The sequence below is a fragment of the Sphaeramia orbicularis genome, chromosome 18 (assembly GCF_902148855.1).
Source record: "Sphaeramia orbicularis chromosome 18, fSphaOr1.1, whole genome shotgun sequence".
NCBI lineage: Eukaryota > Metazoa > Chordata > Actinopteri > Kurtiformes > Apogonidae > Sphaeramia > Sphaeramia orbicularis.
This window is the reverse complement of record NC_043974.1, coordinates 25450699-25477823: the sequence shown is the minus strand read 5'-3', so window position 1 is coordinate 25477823 and position 27125 is coordinate 25450699. Positions and strand designations below refer to the sequence as shown.

The 27125-nt window shown below is 38.0% G+C and overlaps 1 protein-coding gene across 2 annotated transcripts in view; it reads right to left on the bottom strand.

The window, feature by feature from the left end:
• Positions 1-27125, bottom strand: part of pcxb (pyruvate carboxylase b) — an 848274-nt gene that overhangs the window by 787588 nt on the left and 33561 nt on the right. For both annotated transcript variants that reach the window (XM_030162429.1, XM_030162430.1), the window contains 2 exons: positions 15671-15764; positions 11611-11701 (listed from right to left, as the gene is read on the bottom strand). In XM_030162429.1, the coding sequence (XP_030018289.1) occupies positions 11611-11701; positions 15671-15764 (185 nt within the window). The remainder of the gene's footprint in view (positions 1-11610; positions 11702-15670; positions 15765-27125) is intronic.

Here is a 27125-nt window from a genome sequence, read left to right as displayed (position 1 = left end):
ATATTTGTGCTTTGCATTATCTTCTTCTGTACTTTAACAGTTTTTTTCGAGGGATGGGTCTTGTGGCGGAGCGTGTTGCAGCGGCTGAAGACCCTAATCTTCGAATGGAATTTCGTTTGATGTACTTGTACTGTCAAATGACAATAAAGGCAACCTTCTAACCTTCAGCAGTAAAGGTAACATAGGTTCCCATCTTTTAGTAAATATGGTTTTCTGAAGCCTGAGCAAGTATGTGATCTGCTCCATCTGGTAAATAGCCCAACATTTTGAATCCATGTATTATATGAGGGAGGTTCTGGTTGCATCCAACTGATGGTTATAGACTTTAAGGCAGCGGTGAATAATATATTCAAAAGGTATTTATCTGCTTTTCTATCCAGACCTTCAGGTATTACTCCCAAAACTGCCACTATGAAGCTTTGTGGGATGTTCATTTTAAAAACCTCCTTCAGGGCATTGAACACCTCCCTCCAAAACACACTTAACTTAGGACAAACCCAAAATATGTGAGTGTCTACAACCTGTTTTAATTCCTGCTTAATTTGTTGGGTCATGACATTTGCACGTATAAAATCAAGACTTGTGACGAACATTTCTCCAAGTACGCCATAACTGTTTGTCAGCAGTAGTGTAGTAGGTTGTGGTAAAAACTGAAAATATGTCCAAACTTTGAGCCGATTACCTAAAATATTCAGTTGTTGGTTGAACGGGACAGAGCAGCACAGCCAACAACCTGGAGGGGGTGGGGCGTGAAGTGGCTCATTTGCATTTAAAGGGCCAGCGCTCAAAACCACCGTTCTTGTATTTGTATTTATTTATTTATTTAGTCACAGGACAGTGTGTATTGGCATTAGTTGCAAGGAATAAGATGCATGCACCAGATTTAGCAGAAAAGCTCATTTCTGTCTGTTGCCTGGACAAACGACTAACATAATAAAAGATCGCATAGATTACGAAGTACTAATACACTGGAAGAAGACCGTTAGACATGACAGATATAGGAAAGTTTGCTCAGACTTAATGTTTACAGCCAAGTACATAAAAAGGGGCTTCCATTAAAGAATTAAATGTACATATTAAATATATGGATTAAAGCAGGGGTGTCAAACTCATTTTAGTTCAGGGGCCACATTCAGCCTAATATGATATAAAGTGGGACGGACCAGTAAAATAATATAATAGGATAGTGAAAAAAGTAAATTCCGTAATGAAAATGTTCACATCTATGAATTGTACTTGAACATAACATGAACAAATATGAACAACCTGAAAATTCTTTAATAAAATAAGTGCAATGTTAACAATATTACACCTTAGTTTATCATTTCTACATGTGAATAACAACTTAGAGATCGCAGTGGATCTACAAATACGTAAAACATTAAATAACAGGACAAATATTATTAAAATTCCACATACTTCTCTTAAGACATTTCAGATATTCACATTTTTTGTTAAAGGCTAGACTGTAAATGTAAACATTTTTGTGTAATTTTACTTTTTTTACACTAAAACGAAGAGAAAAATTTACAGTTCTCATTATTTATAGGTTATTATGATAGTATTTTACTGGTCTGATCCACTTTAGACTGAAATGACCTATAATGATTTTAGCATCCTTGATTGGTAATATCTTCAGTGTAATTTTTGCATTTTACAAATCCATCCCTGGGGCCGGATTGAACCCTTTGGCAGGCCAAATTTGGCCCCCGGGCCGCATGTTTGACACCTATGGATTAAAGGTACAATAACATTTCCTAGAATAAGAAGTAAAACACAGGTGTCAAACATGCGGCCTGGGGGCCAAAACCGGCCCGCGAGATGAATTTACAAAGTGCAAAATGCAAAAATTACCCTGAAGATATTAACAGTCAAGGGCATCAAACTTAAAAATAAGTGAATAATAACCTAAAAATAATGACTCCAAATTTTCTTCTTGGTTTAATGTCAGAAAAATAATAAGATATTATGCCTCTAAATAATGGCAACACCAATTTTTTTCTCTTTGATTTATTGCAAAGAACATTAAATTGTGATATCCTTTAACAATAAAATGTCAATAACCTGAACAAATATGAACAACCTGGAATGTCTAAAGAAAAATAAGTGCAATTTGAACAATATTCTGCCTGTTTTGTGTCTTGGTAGATCTGATCTGTAATGCACATGTATAAATCATAATTTGAGGCATAATATTGATCAAATTGTACTTATTTTTCTTTAGAAATTGAAGTTTTTTCCAGTTATTCACATCTTTTTTCTTTTGGATAGAAATAGTTTCATCATTTAACGTTATTTTTAGCACTAAAAAATTTGACGCTGTCATTATTTACAGGCTATTATTCTATTATTTGACTAGTCCGGCTCGCTGGAGGTCAAACTGGGCTGAATATGGCCCCGGAAAGAAAATGAGTTTGACACCCCTGATGTAAAAGAAAGAAAAAGAAAAAAAAAAAAAAAGAGAGAGGAATACATAAATAAATAGATAAATAGGCTAAACGTACAATAACAAACCAGACATAGGAGAAAGTGCAAGAGTAAAAACTAATAATGAGCTAAAAACATCTGTAGAATTATTATTAACCAATACAATTTACACAATACTTGCCTACAGAGATAAGTACTATATTTGCTTTGTTTGACCAGACATGGTGTCATTACTCAGAAATAGGGTTGAAGATGGGCCTGAGGAGTTGAATTAATGAAGAATTCAGACCCGAGCATAGCATTTACAGCTTATGTAGACCACAGGGAAATGTTTTAAAATGCATAATTCCATTTAAAAAAGCAAAATATCACTCCTTTAAGCATTTATGGTTTAGACACCAAACTACTGCCAGTTTTAATTTTCACTCCATTAGGTCATTGTGTTCTTTCGAGTCACAGTAACATCTACCGGCGTTTGTTGCCTTTAATTCACTCAGTACATTTTTGATGTACTAGAGCAGGGGTGTCAAACTCATTTTAGTTCGGGGGCCACATTCAGCTAAATTTGATCTGAAGTGGGCCGAACCAGTAAAATAATAACAAAACAATATATAAATAATGTCAACTCCAAACTTTTCTCTATGTTTTAGAGCGAAAAAAGTAAATTTACATTATGAAAAGGTTTGCATCTAAACACTATCCCTTCAAAAGATGTGAATAACATGAAAAAACTGAAAAAATAAGTGTAATTTTAACAATATTCTGCCTCAGTTTATCATTTACACATGTACATTATAATATAAAAAATACTCAAAACATTTAATAACAGACAGAATCTTGTTAAAACTGTACTCAATTCTCTTAAGACATTTCAGGTTGTTAATATTTTTTCAGGTTATTCACATTTTTTGCAAAATTATACTTTGTTTTAGTGTAAAAACATGAAAATATTTACATTTACAAACAGAAAAAAATGGAGTTGTCATTATTTATATGTTATTATGATAATATTTTACTGGTCCTGCCCACTTGAGACGGAATTGGTCTGAATGTGGAACCTGGACTAAAAGGATTGTTAATATCTTACTTTCGCATTTCATAAATTCATCCCAAGGGCCGGACTGGACCCTTTGGTGGGCTGGATTTGGCCCCCGGGCCGCATGTTTGACACCTGTGTACTAGAGACTCTCAAAGTGCTCAATGTCTTGCGCTTGTTTTTCATAGTTTGACTTGTCCTATAAATTTTTGTTTGCTGTAACTGTGTTGTATTTTTGCCTCTTGGCCAGGACTCCCTTGAAAAAGAGGTTCTTAATCTCAATGGGGTATGTTTTTCCTGGTTAAATAAAGGTGAAATAAGAAAAAAAAAAAAAAAACTAGAAAAGCACTCTGAGAGCGCAGACCTCCGCCAAGGCAGATCAGTACCCCCCCCCCCCGATCACCACCAAAATTTAATCATTTGTTCCTTGTGCCAGTATCAATATTTCCTGAAATTTTCATCCAAATCTGTCCATAAGTTTTTGAAAGATCCGGATCAGTCTTTGCCATTTGATAGAACACCCCATTGTAAATCCCTGAGTCAAATTGCATGAGATTTGCACAATTCCCCCATATTGTGATTTCCACCATAAATATTAGTCCCATATTTATTTGACCTATATTTTAAGATTCCTTGACCATGAAAACATACCATTAGCAACTGGATTCATAATTATATCCTTATTAGTTCAGTAGTTATTCACGAAAATCACATTTCTCGTAATGGCGGTTTTCTTCTGGATCTAGCTCCTTAAGTATTAAAGCTACATGAAATCCGGTGGCATACTCCCGATGCGGAACTGACTGAGCTACACGATGGCGCTTGTCAGAAATTTCTACCTTTAATATTAAAGGCACAGTAGGCCAAAAAGTAAGGGCACCCGCATTTTTTATATAAACTGAGATAAAATCCGCCTTCTGGATCAGATCCGGATCAGCCTTTGAAATGTGATAGAGGACCCCATTGTCAATTCCTGAGTTAAATTTCATGAGTTTTGGTCAATAATTAAGCGAGATATTGGGAAACGAAAATTTTGGCCCCATTTACAACAATGTTAACGAAAATTTCAAAGTGATCCAGAATCCAGGATTTCTTCCGGATCACCCCCAAAAGTTAATCATTTCTTCCTTATCCCATTTCCAACAAACCCTGAAAATTTCATCAAAATCTGTCCATAACTTTTTGAGTTATGTTGCACACTAACAGACAGACAAACAGACAGACAAACAAACCCTGGCAAAAACATAACCTCCTTGGCGGAGGTAATAATAACCCCTATGACTCTGAATTTAAGAGAAGCTAAATAAACTGCATAAACTGGAGACTCCAAGCATCTTCCATATTACACCTACATTTAAACAAAATGAAAGTTGTATCAATAAGTACAAGAGGGTAGTTAAAGGGATGAAAGAGGAAGAGTTTGTGTACGCACAGCTGAGCATTTGCCACCAGAGGAAAGCTTTGAAAAACTACTGTTTTTAATCTAACTACGCAGGCTGCGTGTAAACAGGAATATTAGTGGAATATTGACTTTCATTACTTTTAGTAAACAGCTTATTAGGAATATCATCTTTTTCAGGACATGGACAAAAAACAGAATATTATGTGCATGTAAATGGAGTAAATGAGAGAACTTCGCAGTGAAATTTAACTGACTGGGTGCCAGCGTGTTGGTTAGCGGTACGACTTTTAGTGCCTTGAGACAAAAATTCAGGTCACTATCCTTAACAAAGTTGACATTAATGTGATAGACTGTATAAGCCTTGGAGTTGGAAAATAAGTCCCATCATGTGCTAAACTTTATGTGCTGGGCATGTATCCTGCAGATTTTGCTGTAACCTTATGGCAGTCACTACTCATTGACTGTGGACTTTTATAAACCAGATGGATAATTGGACTTTTATGGAAACGTATGGACATACCTTCTGTTGGTCTGTGGATAAAAGAGCTGGCTGCTAGTCTTGCCTCGGAAAGGCTGATATATATTGTTAAAAAGGACAAGAAATTTGCCTGTTTTTGGGGTCCATATATGGCTTTCTTGAAAAACCACAGTTCTGTATGACTTTATTTCCTATTCTGTACTACAGTTGAACAATACTATGGTCTGATTTTATAATCTTATGATTGTATTGTCATTTTATTTCATTCATTTAGTTTTATTTATTTATTTTATTTACTATTTCTATTCATCTAGAACACAGGTGTCAAACATGCGGCCCGGGGCCCAAAACCGGCCCGCCAAAGGGTTCAATACGGCCCGCGGGATGAATTTGCAAAGTGCAAAAATTACACTTAAGATATTAACAATCAAGCATGTCGAAGTTGTTTTTGTTCAGGTTCCACATACAGACCAATGTGATCTCAACTAAAATAGTAGCATAATAACCTAGAAATAATGACTCCAAATTTTCTTAGCTTAATGTGAAAAATATAATATTACATTACACCTATAAATAAGTAATGACAACTCCAAATTTTTCTCTTTGTTTTAGTGTAAAAACTTACATTAAATGATGAAAATATTAACATTTACAAACTATCCTTTCATAATAAATGGGAAAAACCTGAAATTTTAAAAGTGAAATTTTAACATTATTCTTCCTGTTAATAAATATTTTTTGCCTTTGTAGATCCAATCCGTAATATGCATGTATAAATTGTAAGTTGAGGTGTAATATTGTTAAAATTGCACTTATTTTTCTCAAGAAATTTCTGGTTTTTTTTCAGGTTATTTACATCATTTTTGTTTGGATAGTTTGCAAATGTACATATTTTTATGATTTAATTTTGATTGCACTAAAACAAAGAAAAAATTAGGAATAGTCATTATTTACAGGTTATTACGCAATTGTTTTACTGGTCTGGCCCACTTAAGATCAATTTGGCCTAATGTGGCCCCTGAAAGAAAATGAGTTTGACACCCCTGATCTAGAAAATCTTCAATTTTATGGTAATTACTTTCAAGTATTTATTTTCTGTATGTGTGGATTTATATTTTTCTGTCAGGACTGGGGTAATGTTATTTCTTTGTACAGGGTGGGGAAGCAAAATTTACAATGAACATTTAGTTGTTTTTTCTCAGCAGGCACTACGTCAATTGTTTTGAAACCAAACATATATTGATGTCATAATCATACCTAACACTATTATCCATACCTTTTCAGAAACTTTTGCCCATATGAGTAATCAGGAAAGCAAACGTTAAAGAGTGTGTGATTTGCTGAATGCACTCGTCACACCAAAGGAGATTTCAAAAATAGTTGGAGTGTCCATAAAGACTGTTTATAATGGAAAGAAGAGAATGACTATGAGCAAAACTATTACGAGAAAGTCCGGAAGTGGAGGAAGCAACAAAAAACGTACCAAAGCTTTTATTAAAGCTCTCAAATCCAAAATCCTAAAGGATCCAACCAAATCCATGAGAAAAATGGCAATTGAACTTGAGGTAGACAACAAGACCGTTAGAAATGCAGTAAAATATGATTTGAAGTTAAAATCTTACACAAGAACACCAAAACACTTGTTGACAACAGCAACAAATCCAGCTTTAGCAATTTTTGGGAATCATGTTTATGGCCGCCTTCTAGCCCAGATCTAAACCCTCTGGATTATGCTATTTGGGGCGTTTTAGAACATGCTACCAATAGAACATCACACAGCGATGTCGACTTTCTTAAAGATACTGTTAAAGAAGAATGGGAGAAGTTGTCACCCGAATATTTGAGGAACACTTGCGCAAGTTTCAGGAAGCGTGTGAAGGCAGTAATTGAGAAAGAAGGAGGACACACAGAATAAAAACATTTTCTATTATGTCAATTTTCTTGTGGCAAATAAATTCTCATGACTTTCAATAAACTAATTGGTCATACACTGTCTTTCAATCCCTGCCTCAAAATATTGTAAATTTTGCTTCCCCACCCTGTACATCTGCAAAAGAAAAATAAAGGAAAAAAAAAAAAGTTGACATCAGATTTTCGTCCCATCTTTGGCATTACTACTTTGAAACTCATTAGACGATTCAAAATGCATGAACTGAGAAGAAAATGTGTCCTTTTGAGCACGGCATATGTATTTATTCAGAGAGTTTGTGAAAATGCCCTGAAATACTTGCCAGAAAAGCCAACAGGGAGGAAATTTAGTACAGCTGCACAACAGGAATCCTGTTAAACATACGAGCCCCAGTGGGCCTCGGGTTGGCTCACCATTAATGAGGAATACGAATCATCACACACACTAACCTAAGCTTTAGCACTGTGCCTGCTGTCCGGTGCAAAGAATTCACAGCCGTATTACAGCAAAAGGACTGTGCGCTAACAACATTTTTTTTTATTCTCCTGGTATCTTAGTTACAGTCTTCCTAATCATCATCCACTCGACGGACACCAGTAGGAGACTGAGCGAGTCGACAGGCGGGCATAATTTGAGGGTCAGAGGGAAAATGCTGAGTAGCATGCGCGCACACACACACACACACACACACACACACAGGGCTGCAGACAGATACAGTAGCCGCCGAGCTTGACAGATAGAGCCATCTCTGGATCAGTATGTGCCATCTGCTCTTGGATACAAGGCGGACTATAATTATGGGCTGTCCCGTTGTTAAGAGAGCTGTTACTGGCAGGCCAGAGGAGGCATGAAGCCACACACACACACACACACACACACACACAGGGATATACATGAAATGCAGCAGGAGCTTGCACATGGCAGGTACGCCCATCCACCTACTCGTATAGGAAGACAGGATCCGGGAAGGTATGGACAGTCGATTCATATGCAGGCAACACAGCTCCCCAAGGCGTGTACACACATTCATACAACCAAGATCATACCCTCATGTATCTACACAGTGTGTGAGACATTCAGTACTCCCACACCTGAGCTGCAAGGACACACACACACACACAGACAGACAGACAGACAGATAGTACTGGGACAGAGACGGATGGTTATTTCGATCACACCGTAATAGAGTGATACACAGTGTGAAAATGAAGCATGCACACACACACACACCGAACAAGCAGGAGATGAAGACCACACATAACCACACACACATGCACACACACGGTCCTTCGCTGGCATGGGGTGGCTCGCATCCCAGAAAGGCAGACTGATTTTGAGAAATGACTTGGACAGTAAAGGGTCCCCAACTTGGCTGAGTGACCACATGGCCACACAGAAAATTATAAACAGTGAGAGATTGATCAGAAAAATGATAATGAAGAACTGGCAACGCGTCCTGCAGGGATGGAGGGAACGAGGACCAGATCTGATAGAAGTCTGGGATAAGTGGCCGAGTAAAGGGAAGGGGAGGGAAATAGGAAGGAAATATGGTTGGGGGGGGGCTAGGAAAGAAAACAAAGGCAGCCTGTAAAGGATAATAAGAAGGTGCTCTCTTTTTCTTAATCTGTAGGAAGGTCATCTGAAACTGGGATGGGCCACCTGAGAATAATATTTCAGAAATGTGACAGAAAACTGGTGTGTTATAATAAAGCAGAGGGGGAAAAAATGTAAGTAATATTGCTTAATTTACTGTTAAAACATTTCCCTTTAACATTTTGGCCCTCTTTATTTTAATTAATTAGCTTTAAAAGGGTGCTGGTGGGCATATTCCTCTTTTAGTTTTGTGCATTTCCCAAAAGCAATAGCTATTAAAAAGGAAAATGTGTTCAGAGGGGAAAAAAAAAACATTTTAATTGGGTACATATAATATCAAATGGCAGATTCTGAATGTGCTTTGGACATAAACACCGATCTATTTGTTGCAGTTGGTGTTAAAATCATGCGCTGTGTAAAAATTGAAGTGTTAAGTTTAAAGATTCCGTTGGTTGGCTATAATTTTCTTATATATGCTTCGGTAAAAATATGTGGTTTGGAGCCAAATGCTAAAAATGACTTTAGTATCAGGGGAAAATGAATGCCTACAAAACATTACATCAACCACGCTCTGCACTAGCTATTATCCATTATCAGGTTTCACTGTAAAGGTCAGCTCATTTTGAACCAGTCTACCTGGATGTGTGTTTTGTATCGGACCATTCTTCAGCAGTAGGAGTGTGTGTAGCTTGACTGTAAAGTAAAGGTTTTGCCATTAGGGAAAGCTTATTTGTATCTCTAACTGTATTGAAAGAATATGGTGACAACAGGGTATAAGTATGGATACTATTCTTTCTTTGAGTTACTTATTATTTATTTATATTTGGTCAGCACAATCAAGAAATGCATAGGTGTATGTGTATTTGTATGTTGTGTGTATATGTAAAACGTATGTATGTATATATGTATGCGTATACGGATGTATGAGTGTTTGTGTGTGTAAATAGATATATAAATATAAAAGAATAATGTAGGAAGAGGGAGATAAATATATATTATTAATAATAGTTTATAGACAGGGGGTGGGATTAAATAAATTGCACTTCTTCCCAACCCCTTTTTGGGCATGTAAATGAAAATATTGTGCTGTTTTTCTGTCTAAGATTGTCTTGAGTGTTGATTTTTGTATTATTATTTATGTTTTTCTTATTCATATATATTGTTAAATTTCATTGCATGCTCAGAATAAATCACTAAATCAAATGGGTTTTTTTTATTGATTTATTCCAAATATAGCAATAGTACAAGCTTCCTGACTGCTGCTAATTGACTTCTTTGCACAACATAATATAGAAATGAAAGTTCAAGGAAGCAAAAATAATACACACAAAAACAGAAAAAAAGAGTCATATTCAAAATGGAGTGAGAAGAAGCTCTCATCCCTTTGTCTAAACCAGCAAAAAATAATAATAATAATAATAATAATTATATATATATATATATATATATATATATATATATATATATATATATATATGTCACAGTAGAGATTGAAATCCAGTAGGATTCGTAATCCTACTAGGACAGATTGAAATTTTAGTTTGTCCTAGGACAAACTGAAATCCTACAAGAAATTAGGCTCTGAAGATTAACCCTAACCCCCTAACCCCCACCCCACCCCCCCAACCCAAACCCTAACCCTAGAACAGATAGGATTTCAGTTTGTCCTAGGACAAACTAAAATTCCTATCTGTCCTAGTAGGATTACGAATCCTACTGGATTCCAATCTCTACTGTCACACACACACATATATATATATATATATATATATATATATATATATATATATATATACATATATATACATATATACATATATACATACATATATATACATATATATACATATATATATATATATATACATATATATATACATATACATATATATATACATATATATATACATATACATATATATATATACATATATATACATATACATATATATATACATATATATATACATATACATATATATATATACATATATATATATATATACACATATACATATATATATATACATATATATATATATACACATATACATATACACATATACATATATATATATATATACATATATATATATATATACACATATACATATACACATATACATATATATATATATACATATATATATATATATATACACATATACATATATATATATATATATATATACATATATACATATATATATATATACATACATATATATACATATATACATATATATATATATATATATATATATATACATACACACACACACACACATACATCTACACATACATAGACGTATATACATATACATACCCATGCACATACACTTCCATATGTATAAATACATATATACACTGATACATACACACACACATGCATTCACATAGGCTTTTCTGCCTCTAATTCCTATACCTTATCAATGATGGTCAGTAATGAGAATTATCAATTGTAACTGCTAAACAAATTATTTTGTACATTTTCTTAAACTGGTTAATATTAGGACTTTACTTGAGTTCCTTACTTAGATTGTTTCATAACTGGACACCAGAAATAGATAAACAAAAACTTTTTAAGGTTGTTGTCCTGTTTTTGAAGTTATGTTCCCCTCAAGTATGTTGATTTATGCCAAAAAAAAGGCCAAATTTTTTATGCATGCACCAATAAATTCCTGAAATCTTAAAAAAAAAATAGTTGGTTGTTGACAGTTGACTCGTCTATACCAAAGGCCTCTACTTTGGTGAGTGCACATTACCTTGGCCACTTTGATGATGTCAGGAATGTGCAGGTAGGCTGCGACAGGTGGCAGGCCTTTTCCAATCAGGTAAGCCTCATCTGCCTTCTGCCTGTGAAGTGCAAAGGATGTGACATTAGTGGGCTGGCAGGCGGCCAGGAAAAACAAAACAAAACACACAGATGTGCACAAAGCTCTCAAGCAGCACCCAACAACTATGGTTTCATGGCAACGCTCCCAAGCACTGGAGAGGCGAGGCGGTGGTATTCAGCCAAGAGATGCACACTATAATCAGGGTTTTCCCTCTGTTTCTTAGAGGTTAGGTCGTTCCCCTGGAAAATTGTGTGCTATTTTGCTAAAAACTGTGCATCCATTTTCACATTTCAGAACATTGTAGTGTTTTTACTAAATTTGTAGAAAATACAGACCCGCGGGTGGGGGATTTGGGATGCATCTGTGAGACAATTTTATAATTTTGCATCATTTTGAACCATTGTTATTGTCATTGTGTGTGCATAAGAATTTGGAAAAGCTCAAAGACAATGAGAACCAATTTGCATCACTACACCTGTTACTGTTTTCATTCTCTTCGCATTCATTTAGCTGACGTGCTACAACTTAAGCACTAATCAGACTGGATTAGTTCTACATTATTATTATTATTAAATTATGTCAGTCAATGCAAAAAAATGAGATGAAAACATTGTCAGTTTTGATAACAGCTAAAATTTACTTAGGGGGTCAAATGAGTGGCCATTTTTGTCAAAAAAAATAAAGTTGTAAGAAATGCATAGAACTGTGTTGAAATAATGCTAATACATTTGTGCACAGACTACTGATTATTTGACAGTGGAAGCTCTATTTTCAGAAATATTGGATGTTGAATAGCACGTGTATGTGAAAACTTTTGCTGGTGGACGGACGTGACATTACCCATGATGCTCTGGTCAGTACCAGTACTTTATTAGTAATAAACTTATATACTTACTATTGCTAATTCTCCTCTTATTCATAAATGTTAGTATTGTGGATCTAAAACAATAACAGCTGACACAAAAACACTAAATGTGGCAGTGGACGGATGTGACATGGTTGTTACAGATCCCATCATACTGATGCTCGGCAGCCATGTCACTGTTTCCACAAATGATCCCTGTGCAAAAACTAGGATCAGAATTATTTATTGTATATTTTATAATCATACTAAAGAGGAAATAACAATATAGAATTGTTATTTCTGTATAAAAATGATTATTATAAGAAAACTGTTGATTTAAAAAGTGATGTATGACATTCTTAATGTATATATTGGCGTAACATAAGCAGGATGGATCAGCACCATACTCCATATTGAACCTGTGAAAATAAAACATGTGATATGTAGGATAGAATCTTGTAAGAAAAACTGGGGAATCTAAAAGAATAGAAGATTTGTTTTTCAGGTAAATTCAGTTCAAATATAACTTGGCCATTTGTGACATGAAAATATAGCATTAATTGTGATGAAATTGGACATTTTTGAGCTGAAAACATAGTTCATATGACCATCAAGATGTTGCAACAGAACTGAAATCCTGTAAATTTGCAGAACTTGCATTTACCAACACAAAGTTCCTTTGGGGATTCACTTATATTGATTTCTTATGCACAAAGACAGAAATAAGACCTCTAAGCAAATTTTAGCCGATGGGCACATGGGGTAATGCATCTTTACCACAGGACGTCGGTAATATTAATGGTCAATTCGCACAGGATAAGAAACATCAGTAAAACTACCCCAAGTGGGAGGGGTAAATTCATTCACGCATCACCGCCCCCTCCTGTCGTCATGTGTGTATGACGTTGCTTTGAATCGTGTCTGTTGTACGCCAACTCTGACAGCACACAAGGTTTCACACACTCGTCCGACTGCCTACTGGAAAAGTGCTTCTTCAAGAGCCTCCATGCTTGAAAATCCGTGAAAAAAACCACTTGTAAACAGGATATGACGGAATATCTACACACATATTAACTACTGGTTTATTCACATAGGATTAGTATTACCTGGGGTTATTTTCCTGAACCCTTTTACAGAAGGTAAAAGGGTGAGGTCAAGGACGTCCCACTACTTTTTGATTCATAACTTTTGAACCAGACGAGTTTAAGACAAATATTACACATAATTGGAAAGGTATAATGCCATCTTAAACACACTCAAAGGGGCAAAATCTAGTTTCAGATATTTTTAAATGAAAACTATCAAAAACTACTGTGTCACGGATGGACAAAAAAATGAACGTCTATTTTTTGCAAGAACTACAAAGTTCTCAAAAGTGAAGTTCCTATGGTATTTTCATCCTACAATGTATTCAGTGTATACCTTAAACCCTCTATTCTACAACCTAATAATTGGTTAGAGGAAAAAACTATTTCATCATACCTAAATAACAAGAGTTTTGACAAATGGCAGCATCACGAATGGACAAAGCCAAAAACGTCACAGATGGACAACAGAAGTAAACATCAAATTAAACTTTTTTTTTTTTATTTCAATTATCAATATCACATACATTTTTTTAAAATAATATTTACAACATACAAACAACATTAACATTAGACTCAAATGTATTTTGCATAGATATGCAATGCTAATGGTATGAATGGACAAGTATTTTTATTTTAGGGAAATAATGTTAATGATGAATGTGTATTTGAAAGTCCTGCCCTTTAAAAAAGCGAAATTGACGTTAACATATTTTGAGTACATTTTGGAGTACTTTAAAAAAAAAAAAAAAAAGTTAAAATATTTGAAAAAAATGGTACTTTAAAATGTTACGTTAAAATGAGAGTATTTGAATAATATGTTACTTTAAAAAGTTAAGTTAAAGTTAAATATTTCGTTAATAAAGTACTTTGAAATGTCTAGAAACATTTAAAGGCATGTGAGATATTGTTTGCTGTAAAAATGATTTGACGATGTTTGCATATTTCTGTTTTGTTTAAAGGTTTTCAACCTAACAATCCTCTAAATAAAAACTAAAAGGAGGAAGAGTTGACCTGTTTTATCTTTTATGGTTTGCCAGGCCATTTTTCAAGTTTGGGCAGGAGCTGAACGATATAAAAAAAAACTGTATATAAATTGACAATGCACTTATTCATTTTAAACACTGTGTTTAGAATATGACATAAATAATATAAGAGTCAAATATGAATGTATTTGGAATAAATTGTATTTATTTATGAGAGTTTATAAAATGCACCCAAAATGGCAGCAGAAAACTTTGTAATTTTCCAAACATTCACACTCCTAAAACTTCTCTTTTTTTTCCCCACAACTTTTTCTCATTTCAAAATACATTTTCCTGAAAATATAAGTAATTACCTACCCAAAAATAGAAGTTTAGTGCACTTTATTGTAATTACATTTTTTTGACCAGATGTTAACCTCCCCTTGATTTTGCCCAAAAGTCATGGTAATCTTAACAGACATTGTGCGGTAAGGATTATCGACGTAGCACATTCGGACAGGACTAGAATCTCTGGCAATTATTACTTTATCCCACGTACCAATGTAAAAGTAATCCAGTCTGAATAGTGCTTAAGACTTATAACAGCAGGGAAAAAAACAATCATAATTATGTTTGTCTCATTTTCTAATATACAGAAAATATGAGCAAACACAAAGAAGATGAGATCGATAGGGGGAGGCAGGATAGATAGAAACTGGTGGAGGTGTAAAGCCTATGCCGACATTTATCAGTCAGGGAAAGACATTTAAGTGAGATGGATTGCGAGGCCTGATTACGACATTGCGTGTAAACTAAGCAGCGTGATTACTCGAATGTTTGCACTGCCAATACAATTATACTTATGTCCACACTTAACACCGACAACACAACAATGAAGTGGCCCGAAGCGCTGGAGGAGAGAAAAATGCTCCCCTGTTTCCTTTAATTGCACTTAGCTCTAATCAACTTTTAGCGTTTGGTGGTCGATACCCAGCGGTGGCAGCTGAGCAGCTTACTAAAACATCTGCCCGTTACGCTCCCTTTACTTAAACCACCGCAGGCCTATTGTGCTCCAGTGTGGCGTAGATTAGTACCTGTGCATCTGTCCGGTGTCCTGCTCGGAGTAGACGGCCACGGTGCGAATCCCCAGTTCGGTGCAGGCTCGGAAAACACGGATTGCGATTTCACCTAAGAGACAAGAGATCGACATTTGTGAGGATGCGCTTGGGAACTGGTCATTTATCAGCCATAGTGTTTTATTTTTTTGACTAAAATCTTCCTTTAACTTTCTTCATAGGAACTTTTTTTTTCTTTTTTTTATACATTTGTTTCTAATTTTTTGGCACAAATTTAAGTTACATTGAACACTTGAATATTCAATTTCAGAGATATTACGCATGTCCCATTCTTCCCATCCCCGGTCCCACATGACATACTTGATGAAAGTAAGAAAAATAGCAAACTACTCAGAACTAAAAAAGGTAAAATAAAAAAAAAAAAAAGATAATAAAATTAAAAAAAAAATAAAGACAAAAAAATAATAAAAGCAAATAATAAAAGCAAAGAAACTAGCAAAGCACTCGGAGAGCGCACACCTCCACCAAGGCAAATCAGTATCAACATTTCCTGATATTTTCCTCCAAATCCATCCATAACTTTTTGAATTATCTTGCACACGGACAGACAGACAAACCAACACCGGCAAAAACATAACCTCCTTGGTGGAGGTAAAAATAAATAAGGAAAAAAATTGCCTAAGAGTAGACAAATCTGCTTATTCACAATTACATCCTACACCAGTGGTTCCCAACCTGTTTTGGCTGGTGACCCCATTTTAACATCACAAATTTCTGCTGACCACAGACATTCAAAACAGAGACATTTTTGCTGAAATTAATTTGTTTTTGATTATGCAATAGTTTGCTATATATGTTGCACATAAATGTTAATTTTAGATGACATTTAGTCTATATAATGTATATTATTATGGATGGAGGCAGAAAAGCCAGGTGTAGATTACTGCACAAAGTGAGAATTTTATTTTCCTTAGTCAGGATATGTACAGTCAGTCCAGCTTGGATTTACAAGGCTGACAATTAATACTGAACAAACAAGAACTCAAACTATGAATTATGAAAGAGCTGCAGCATCTGAAACCGACCACAATGAACATTTGACAGATAAACAGAACCACAGTGCTTCAGTTTCAGCTTCACAGTTTGTCATGTCTTTTATGGATTTTGAATGTCTCTCTCAACTCACCATATATATTTTTATTAGTGTGTTTTTATTCTTATTTTTATCAATTACTAGAAATTTCAGGTAACCCCATTTGAATTCCAGGCGACCCCACGTAGGGTCCCGACCCCAAGGTTGAAAACCACTGTCCTACATGCAAGATATGGACATGTAAAGTTATTAATATTATTAGAGAGTACACAAATATATATACCAAGCCAAACAGGAAAAAGGAAGAAAAAAATGTGTGTATTGGAGAACTACAATAAAAGCATTTTTTGAAGTTTAACCCTCCGGTATCCCGTCTAGCAGGGCCCTTACTAAGCACCAAGTGTGCCAAAAAGGCACACTTGTGGAATAATGTCAAAAAAAATTTCATACAGTTTGTTTTTAATTCTTTTACACTTTTTTTCTATTTCATCAACTTGAGCTGTAAATAAAAATACCAAATACTCAATAATTGTCACATTTTTTAACCCTTTAAATGTCGTGTTTGTAATGTAAACAAACCATTTTTTTGATGCAAAAAACACATAAAAATATTTTTTTTCAATATACTACATAAAAAGTGGATCACATATTACTTTATTTTTGCAGCCTGGCATATGTCAGTGATTAACAGCAACATCGGTTAATTTCCATTATTATTTTTGGCGCTAGGTCAAATGTTCAAAAATACTAGCATCTGTCACCAAGTGTGCGAAAAATGCACACCTATAAATCAAACTATTAAATATGATATATTGATTTATTTTTCTGCTGTAATTTGATTTTATTTTTGTAAATCAAGGTCAGCCCTAATCATACGTATCAAATGGAAGAAACAGTGCATTTTAGGCACTTGGGAGACAGATGCTAGTCTTGTAATTTTGTTTTGTTTACAATGTGCAAATTTTAGTTGGTGGCCAGAATTTTAAAGACCGAGCAAAAATCAACAATGTTTGAATTCTAACCTTATTTAAATTGTGAAAAATAATATGAAGTTTTTTAACACGAAGCACAAAGTGTGCCTAAAAGGCGCACCTGGATACCAGAGGGTTAAAGTGTCTTAATTTTTTTAAAGTGTTTAACCATAGATTCCCTTACTACTTGAAATTAGGAAACATTTTTAAGAGCAGGTGCATGTGGAGGAAGGTTCCAGTCCTCATAGTTTTATTTATCTACTTTTCACAGGCACACGCCTCTTAGAATTTTATCAACATCCTGTAGCATTGGTCATATTTTGCAACTAATGCACCCACTGACAAAACAAAATAAACTGGATTTTTTTTGTTTTGTTTTTTTTTTTTTATGGCGCATGAGATGTGAAACTGAGGCGAATCCATCTGCTTTACTTCACAGTGAGCAAAAATGTCAACAGACACTGCAACAACTCTTCTGTTTTTATAGTTGGAGAACAGAAGAGTGTAAAATCTGCGCTTTAGACAAGCAAAACACTGCCTGCCTTTCATCTGGTTGTCACTAGAGCCAAATACTTGTTTTTCAAGCAACACACATTTCTGGAGGAAAAAAAAGTTTAGTCACACAAAACTCGCAGGATGTGTGAAGAGGGAGGACAGCATTCAAATGACACAGGAACATTAGAGAAAGGGAGAGGAGAGGAGAGGAGAGGAGAGGAGAGGAGAGGAGAGGAGAGGAGAGGAGAGGAGAGGAGAGGAGAGGAGAGGAGAGGAGAGGAGAGGAGAGGAGAAACGAGGAGAGGAGAAACGAGGAGAGGAGAGGAGAAACGAGGAGAGGAGAAACGAGGAGAGGAGAGGAGAAACGAGGAGAGGAGAGGAGAAACGAGGAGAGGAGAGGAGAAACGAGGAGAGGAGAAACGAGGAGAGGGGAAACGAGGAGAAACGAGGAGAGGAGAAACGAGGAGAAACGAGGAGAAACGAGGAGAGGAGAAACGAGGAGAGGAGAAACGAGGAGAGGAGAGGAGAAACAAGGAGAGACAAGGAGAACCGAGGAGAGGAGAGGAGAACCGAGGAGAGGAGAAACGAGGAGAAACAAGGAGAGGAGAGGAGAAACGAGGAGAGGGGAAACGAGGAGAAACGAGGAGAGGAGAAACGAGGAGAAACGAGGAGAAACGAGGAGAGGAGAAACGAGGAGAGGAGAAACGAGGAGACCTTTGACCTTTAACGGAACCTTTATTGGTCCAAATTATCATTTACAAATTAAAGAACCTGTACAAAAATGAAAAAAACACACCATTACAAACCCACCACCCCTGTACATATTTACATATTTACAATACATTTACTCTTTTTCAGAAGTTAAGAGTAAGAGACATACCGTCCACAACACATAGTACATTCCCAACCCCCCAAACAGAAACAAACTCCTCCATTCCAGATACCATTTTGTAATATGTGTACTCTATGTTCAGGCGTGCTGCTACCAGCCCCCTGAACATAGAGCCCACATCCACAGACCCTGTTCCCTTCATTTTGTTCCTTCTTGTGAGCCAAATACTCATCTTTGCCTGACCAATTAAAAAATTAGTCAGACAGACATTCCTGCGCCTAGCTGCACAGTATTTTGGGCCAAAAATGAAAAGTCTGTCTTCAAGTTCATGTCCCAGGTCATGAAGCCAACCCTCCAGCTGCAGAAACAGTGGAGTCAGTCTGGGACAGCCAAGCCACAGATGGTGTAGGTTCTCCTGATCCTGACAGAACACACACTGGCTTCCTGCTCTGGGGTCTATATGTGCCACATGTCTGTTTGTAGCCACGGCCCCATGCACCACCCTCCACTGGAGATCCGCAGTGCGTTTCTCTATAGGAGGTTTGTACAGGGACCTCCAGCTGCCTTTGGGAGATAACCCTGGAGGCAACAAACCAAGCCACCTCGACTCCTGGACACCGACCAATGATGTTCTGTTACTGACCTTTACAGCTACAGCGTACAGGCTCTTTTTTGATGCGCTGGAAAGATCCGACAGTTCAGGTGTCTTAAAGGACAGCAGAGCTCCGGCTTCTTCCTCCTGCTCCTCCACTGCAGCACAGATGGATAATGGTGGGAAATCAGATGTTCTCTGGAACTGTTCCTCTTCAGACTGCCTCCCTAGTGCCTCCCTAAAGAGACCAGGTAGAGCATCTATGATTTCTCTTAACAACTTCTCCAGCAGCCGAAGGGAACAGATCTTTGTTTCCCGCCTCAGTTCTGCAGCTGTCTTCCATTGTCCTTCAGACCTCAGATGGACCAGCCTGTTAATTCCAGCTTTAAGCAGAGCCTGGCGTACACAGTCGGAGTTCAGTAATCTGCATTGGATGAACGAGTTGTAAAAGAGAGGTTCATTTCCAACACTTCCAAAGAACTGAGAACAATCTCTCTTTGACGTTAACACAGACTTCCACGCAGTGAGGACCGACTTATAGAAGGGAGAAGTCTGTGAGATGTCCACATTGTCCAGATCTAATAAAAACAGATGCTTGTCATATGAGAGAGTTCACTCTACGAAGTAAAATGGATGCAGTTTCTGACCAGAGGTGTTGTTTATTATACAGCATGCGCTGCACAGTCTGTAGCCTGAACGATGTAATACGGCTGCAGAGATCAATCAGTCCATGCCCACCTTCTGACACTGGCAGGTACAACACAGCAGATCTGGTCCAATGAAATCCTCCCCAGAAGAAGTTCACCAGTTTTTTCTGTATACCTGAAATCAGCTCTGCTGGAGGTTCAATAACAGTCAATCGGTGCCAGAGCATAGAGGCGACCAAGTTGTTAACAACCAAGGTTCTCCCCCGGTAGGACAACTGGGGCTGGACCCATGTCCAACGAGACAATCGGGCACTGATCTTTTCTAGAAGACCCTCCCAGTTTTTATTTTGGAAGGCATCATTCCCCAGAAAGACACCCAGAGCTTTCATTCCCTCTCTGCTCCACTGCAACCCAGCTGGTAAAGAAGGATGTTCTCTGCTGTTCCACTCTCCCAGCAGAAGACCTTCACACTTGGACCAATTGACCCTTGCAGAGGAAGATTTTTCATATAAAGATAGCTTTTTTTGGAGGATTTGGGTATCATTGGGTTCAGTGATAAGAATAGTGATATCATCTGCATATGCTGATAGGGTTATTGTACTATTTGAATCCTCTGCAAGGGTCAATCCTGTGAGGTTCTGTCGGAGCTGGTTTAGGAGAGGTTCGATGGCCAGAGCATAAAGCATCCCAGACAAAGGACAACCTTGTCTGATGCCCCTTTGTACTGGAACTGGTCGGCTTAGGCCTCCCCCAACCTTTACCAACACACTGGCTCCAGAGTATAATAGTTGGATCCAGGAGATGAACTTTTGGCTAAAACCAAAAGCTTCAAGAGTTTTAAACAAATAATTATGATCCACTCTGTCAAATGCCTTTTCTTGGTCTATGGAGAAAAGGCCAACTTCCAAGCTCTGAAGTTTGGATAAGTCAATGATGTCCCGAACCAGGAACAGGTTGTCCATTATTGTCCGTCCAGGAACACAATAGGTCTGACTGGGATGAATAACCATGTCCATACACATTTTCAGTCTGTTTGCGATACATTTCGCAAAGATTTTATAGTCTGTACACAAAAGTGACACTGGTCTCCAGTTTTTGAGCAGGCCTAAATCTCCTTTTTTAGGCAGCAATGTCAGGACTGCCTTTGTGGAGCTTGATGGCAGAGTCCCTGAGTCCAAGCATTCATGGAAGACTTCAAACAAGTCTTCCCCTAGTAGAGTCCAGAATGTCTTATAAAACTCAGATGGAAGTCCATCCAATCCAGATGTACGGCCACAACTCAGCTGCTGGACCACTGCAGTCATTTCTTCAAAAGAAATGATGGACTCCAGTGAATCTGACTGCACTTCTTCCAGACGGGGGAGCCCCTCTAGTAGTTCTGCTGTACAGTCTGGATCACAGGTGTCAGCTCTGAACAGTTCAGAGTAAAACTCCACAGCCTGTCTCCTCATTTCTGAGGGATCACTGGTTACAGTTCCATCAGGACATTTAATGTGCAGCATTTGATTATGCTCCCTAACCCTTCTCTCAAGGTTGAAAAAAAACTGAGTTGGGGCATCGATGTCTTTAATTGTTGAAATTCTTGATTTAATAAGTGCACCCTTTGCTTTTTCATGTAAAAACTTACCTAATGTTCTCTTCCTGTTCTCAAATGTGTCCTTATTGCTATCCATTTTGTTTAGTATATCATCCTCAATTGCCCTAATTTCTCTTTCTAACGCTTCAAAATGCTTCTTTTCAACAGCTGCAATATGTGATTTATACTGTTGACAAAAGATTTTAATTTGGGTCTTCCCCACATCCCACCATAGTGCTAGACTTTCAAAGTCTGCTTTTCTCATTTTCCAATAAGTCCAAAACTGAGAAAATGACTGACAGAAAGCCATGTCCTGAAGGAGTTGGACATTGAGGTGCCAATATGGAGAGCGACTGGTACGAGTTAGTAAAGAGAAATCTACAGTAACTAAATGGTGGTCTGAGAAACCTACAGGTGAAATGTGTGTTCTGATCAGTCTGTTACTGTGTGTTTGGTTGATGTATATTCTGTCTAGTCTGGCTGCTTGGACACTACCTTCACTGACTCTTACCCATGTATACTGTTTAGCCATTGGATGAAGTTTTTTCCATACATCTGTAAGATCGTTTTCTCTAATAACACTAGACAGAAAAGAGGCTGACTGAGGATGGGGTTCTTGAGTGTTCCTGTCCGAGGGAAGTAAGGAACAGTTCCAGTCTCCTCCAAGCACAATTACTGACCTACTGTCAAACTCTTTCAGTTTATCCTTTAATTTCTTAAACAATCTTATGCGGTCAGCGCCAGAGTTGTATGCATATACATTTATAAAAACAAATTGAACATCCCTAATCATGGCTTGTACTACTTGGAGTCTACCTTCTTCAACCTCACATGTAACAACATTCACCAGTTGGTAATGATGAGAGAACAGAATAGCTACACCTGCACTGAGGTTGGTGCCATGGCTGAGGAAATACTGTCCCTTCCAACTCATTCCCCATTCAACCTCATTGTCAGCTGTGCTGTGTGTTTCTTGTAAAAAGAATACATCTATATTTTTCCTCCTGCCTAGCTCAGCTAACATAGCTCTCTTATCTCTGTCCCTGCCTCCATTTATGTTTAAGGATGCTATTTTCAGACTTTCCATAAACAGAAGAGAAACAAAGAAAAGTGAGAGGACAGTAAAACTATGACAAGATGTAAAGATCACCTTCAGTGCATCACCCATAGTGCAATATTAAGTCTTTGACAGAGTCTTCTCCCTCTTTTCTTTCCTCAGTTTGGTTAGTAGTTTCTTTAGGCGAAACCGTTTTTGTTTACTCAGTTGCTCATAACCTACCTGTCTTCTTAGTTTCATAACTGAACAAATAAATCTATCAACATCAGGAAAAAAATCAGTAACCTCCACAGACATTCTACCATATGTTTCATCTAGAAAACGGTTTATTTCCTGTACAGAATATGATGGATGCTGATCATCCTGTGAAACCACATCTGAGCATTGTGACAGAGAATCATCATCAAACATCTCATCCTCCTCATTTTCAACAGTCACAGCGGTGGAATCTCCAGCTATAGAACTCTGGTCCAAATCACAATTCACTTCAACAACCTGTTCACTATTTCCTTCACCTCTATCAGAGCTTCTGTCCCTTACCTGTCCATCCTCAGCATCAGGCTGTGGAGTCACGTGCTCCACTTCCTCCACCTGGTGCTGAGCTACTTGCGGCTCATCTGCACCACCATCCACCTCTGGAGCCGGCGGAGGAGATGAACGTTTTAGTTTTTTTGCCGTGGTTTCAACAGCAGTACTGCTGTCTCGCCTGGCGTTTCTTTTAGCATCAGGCTGCGGGTCACCGGGGCCGGTGCCCCCCTGGTCACCGGGGCCGGTGCTCCCCGCCGCCTGATGCTCGGTCTGCGGTGAACCGCCAGCCTCAGGTCGGGGCTCACCTGAGCTGCTGCCGGCTACAGGTTCCCTATGGGGACAGACTGACCGTTTGTGGCCCACATCACCACATTCAAAACATTTCATACTGCCGGAGTTCGCGTACACAGCATAGAACCCATTTTCATGTTTGACTTTAAATGACACGTCCAGACTCTGGTCCGGGTCGTTCAGATACATGAACGCCTGTCTCCGCAGAGACTGGACGTGCTGTAGCCTGGCGTCTTTACAGCCAACCCGGATTGTTTTAAACCCACTTGCAAATTTACCGAAACGAGAAAGTTCTTTTTCCAACAGCGCATTCGGAATGAATGGGGGTACACCTGACACGGTGATCCGTGTGGCAGGAACAAACAGCGGTGACACAGCCACAAACAGGTCACCCAGAACCAGACCTTTGGAAACCAGGTCATGAACCAGCCGCTCCTCACGGAGAAAGGCCACGACGGCCTTATTCATCCGGGAGCCGTATGTTATATTATCATGGCCGATCTGTTCTCCCACGGACAGGAGAACCTGTTCCACAGTGAACCGTGGATCAGCCACTACTCTGACCCCGTGTCTGATAGACAGAGGCGGCGAACCCTCACCAAGGAGGGACGCCATGGCCCCGGAGGACAAAGCACAACCAAACGCGTTTTTTGAACAAATGACACACAATAATGAATTAAACACTTCTTACCTTTTCATAAGTGACAGAAAGACAGACTTTTGACACCGAAAAACCGATCCAAACGTCCCAAACTCACTCAACAACTCCACGCGCTCCACAGCCACTCACACACCCAAACTCCCAGCATGCAGTGAGAGGAGAGGAGAGGAGAGGAGAGGAGAGGAGAGGAGAGGAGAGGAGAGGAGAAACAAGGAGAACCGAGGAGAGGAGAACCGAGGAGAGGAGAAACGAGGAGAAACAAGGAGAGGAGAGGAGAAACGAGGAGAGAAGAGACAAGAAGAACCGAGGAGAGGAGAAACAAGGAGAAACAAGAAGAGGAGAGGAGAGGAGAGGAGAGGAGAGGAGAGGAGCGGAGAGAGGAGAGGAGAGGAGAGGAGAGGAGAGGAGAGGAGAAACGAGGAGAGGAGAAACGAGGAGAGGAGAAACGAGGAGAGGAGAAGAGAAAAGAGGAGAAACGAGGAGAGGAGAAACGAGGAGAGGAGAAACGAGGAGAGGAGAAACGAGGAGAGGAGAAATGAGGAGAGGAGAACCGAGGAGAGGAGAAACGAGGAGAGGAGAGGAGAACCGAGGAGAGGAGAAACGAGGAGAGGAGAGGAGAAACAAGGAGAAACAACGAGGAGAGGAGAGGAGAAACGAGGAGAGAAGAGACAAGAAGAACCGAGGAGAGGAGAAACAAGGAGAAACAAGAAGAGGAGAGGAGAGGAGAGGAGAGGAGAAACGAGGAGAGGAGAAACGAGGAGAGGAGAAGAGAAAAGAGGAGAAACGAGGAGAGGAGAAACGAGGAGAGGAGAAACGAGGAGAGGAGAAATGAGGAGAGGAGAAATGAGGAGAGGAGAACCGAGGAGAGGAGAAACGAGGAGAGGAGAGGAGAACCGAGGAGAGGAGAAACGAGGAGAGGAGAGGAGAAACAAGGAGAAACAACGAGGAGAGGAGAAACAAGGAGAAACAACGAGGAGAGGAGAAATGAGGAGAAACAAGGAGAAACGAGAAGAGGAGAAATGAGGAGGACAAAGGAGCAGTGTATTAGTATTGGAGTGGAGGCAGTGTGGGGCTGTGTTTGCTGAAGTGGAATGGGGGCTGATCTGATCCGACGCTCCGGCCTTCTTCTTCATCACACACATACTGAGGCCCATCACGGTCCGGTGAACTCCGCTGTGATGAATGTGATCTAACGCGGTGTTGATATCGCGTCACGCCGATGCGAAGGAGGGGAGACTGACGGAGAGCCCCGCCGAGCGTCAGTGTGTGAACGCGCGGCGAAGACGACCATCCGCTTGAATCACACTGATGGATTAAAACACTCTTTTGAGGAGGGCGGACATGAATGTATGCATGCGTATGCGCAATCACAGATGTCTGCAGCAGCGTGTGTCCGTAAGGTGAACTGCATTGTGGATTCCAATAGCAACCTACCTACGATTATAATGAACCTAAATGAAATATTAAAGTGTGTCTACGGGATAAATGGAATGGAATCTGTGAAAAGGAAGTTATAATAAAAGACGTCTATACTAGGAATTATCATTTAACTCAATGTATTTGCACTCTGATGGCCTCTGTGGACAACATTAGCATTAACAATATACTATAGAATGTGTTATAACCATTAATCTGCTTTGCATTAAATACATCTTTTGACTTTTCTGCAATTATACTGCATTTCTATTCAGGTTGGAATCCAATGCCATAGAGAGCAACCGTAGATATTAGCAGCTTTAGTAATGTCTGAACGGTTTCTGTAGACCGTAAACTCCAGAACATAGAAGTATGTTTCATTTTGATTGCAGTCCGAGATAATTATTCGTATTCTAAACTTTTCGTTTGACCTTGATAAACAGTAATATTCCTCTCCCTCGGATAAAAGGTGGCTTTCAGAATCATCCTTAAGTAAATGTTGTATCTGCAGTTATATCCGCCCACTACACGCAAGTACTCCAAAGTTGTACAGAGGCTGACATGGAGGTGTGGATGTGTGACAGGAGACGTTCAGGGACAACCGTAAAACAGAGAATCACAAGATATTGTACGAGGCTCTGACAGAGTTAGAGTTTTTTTCTGGTTTTACCTCTTAATAAAAAACAATATCCCTTTACATCAGGGGTGTCAAACTCATTTTAGTTCAGGGGCCACATTCAGCCCAATTTGATCTCAAGTGGGCCGGACCAGTAAAATAATACCAAAAACCCCATTACATTATGAAAATACTTACTTTTATAAACTATCCAAACAAAAGAGATGTAAAGCCTTTACTAACTATGCACCAAAGTTATGGAATACAATTCCAAAAGACATTAGAGAAGTCAGTTCACTGAATATATTTAAAACCAAATTAAAAACATTTTTATTCTCATTAGCCTTTGAAAGGAGATAAAAATGGGGTCACAATTCAGGAACCAGGAATGTGCGCTGTTTTTATTTTTATTTTATTTTATTGTATTTCTGTTTTTATTTTTTATTTTATTGTATTTCAAATTTCATCTTATTTCTTGCACTTCAAAAATTCTATGCATAATCAAATATTTTAATGTGCGCTGTTTTTATTTTTATTTTATTGTATTTCTCTCAAATTTCATTTTATTTCTTGATGTATAATCAAATCTTAATGTATTTTAATATTGTATTTTTTCAATCAATGTGAAGCACTTTGGGCTACAATTTCTGTATGAAAGGTGCTATACAAATAAAGTTTATTATTATTATTATTATTAT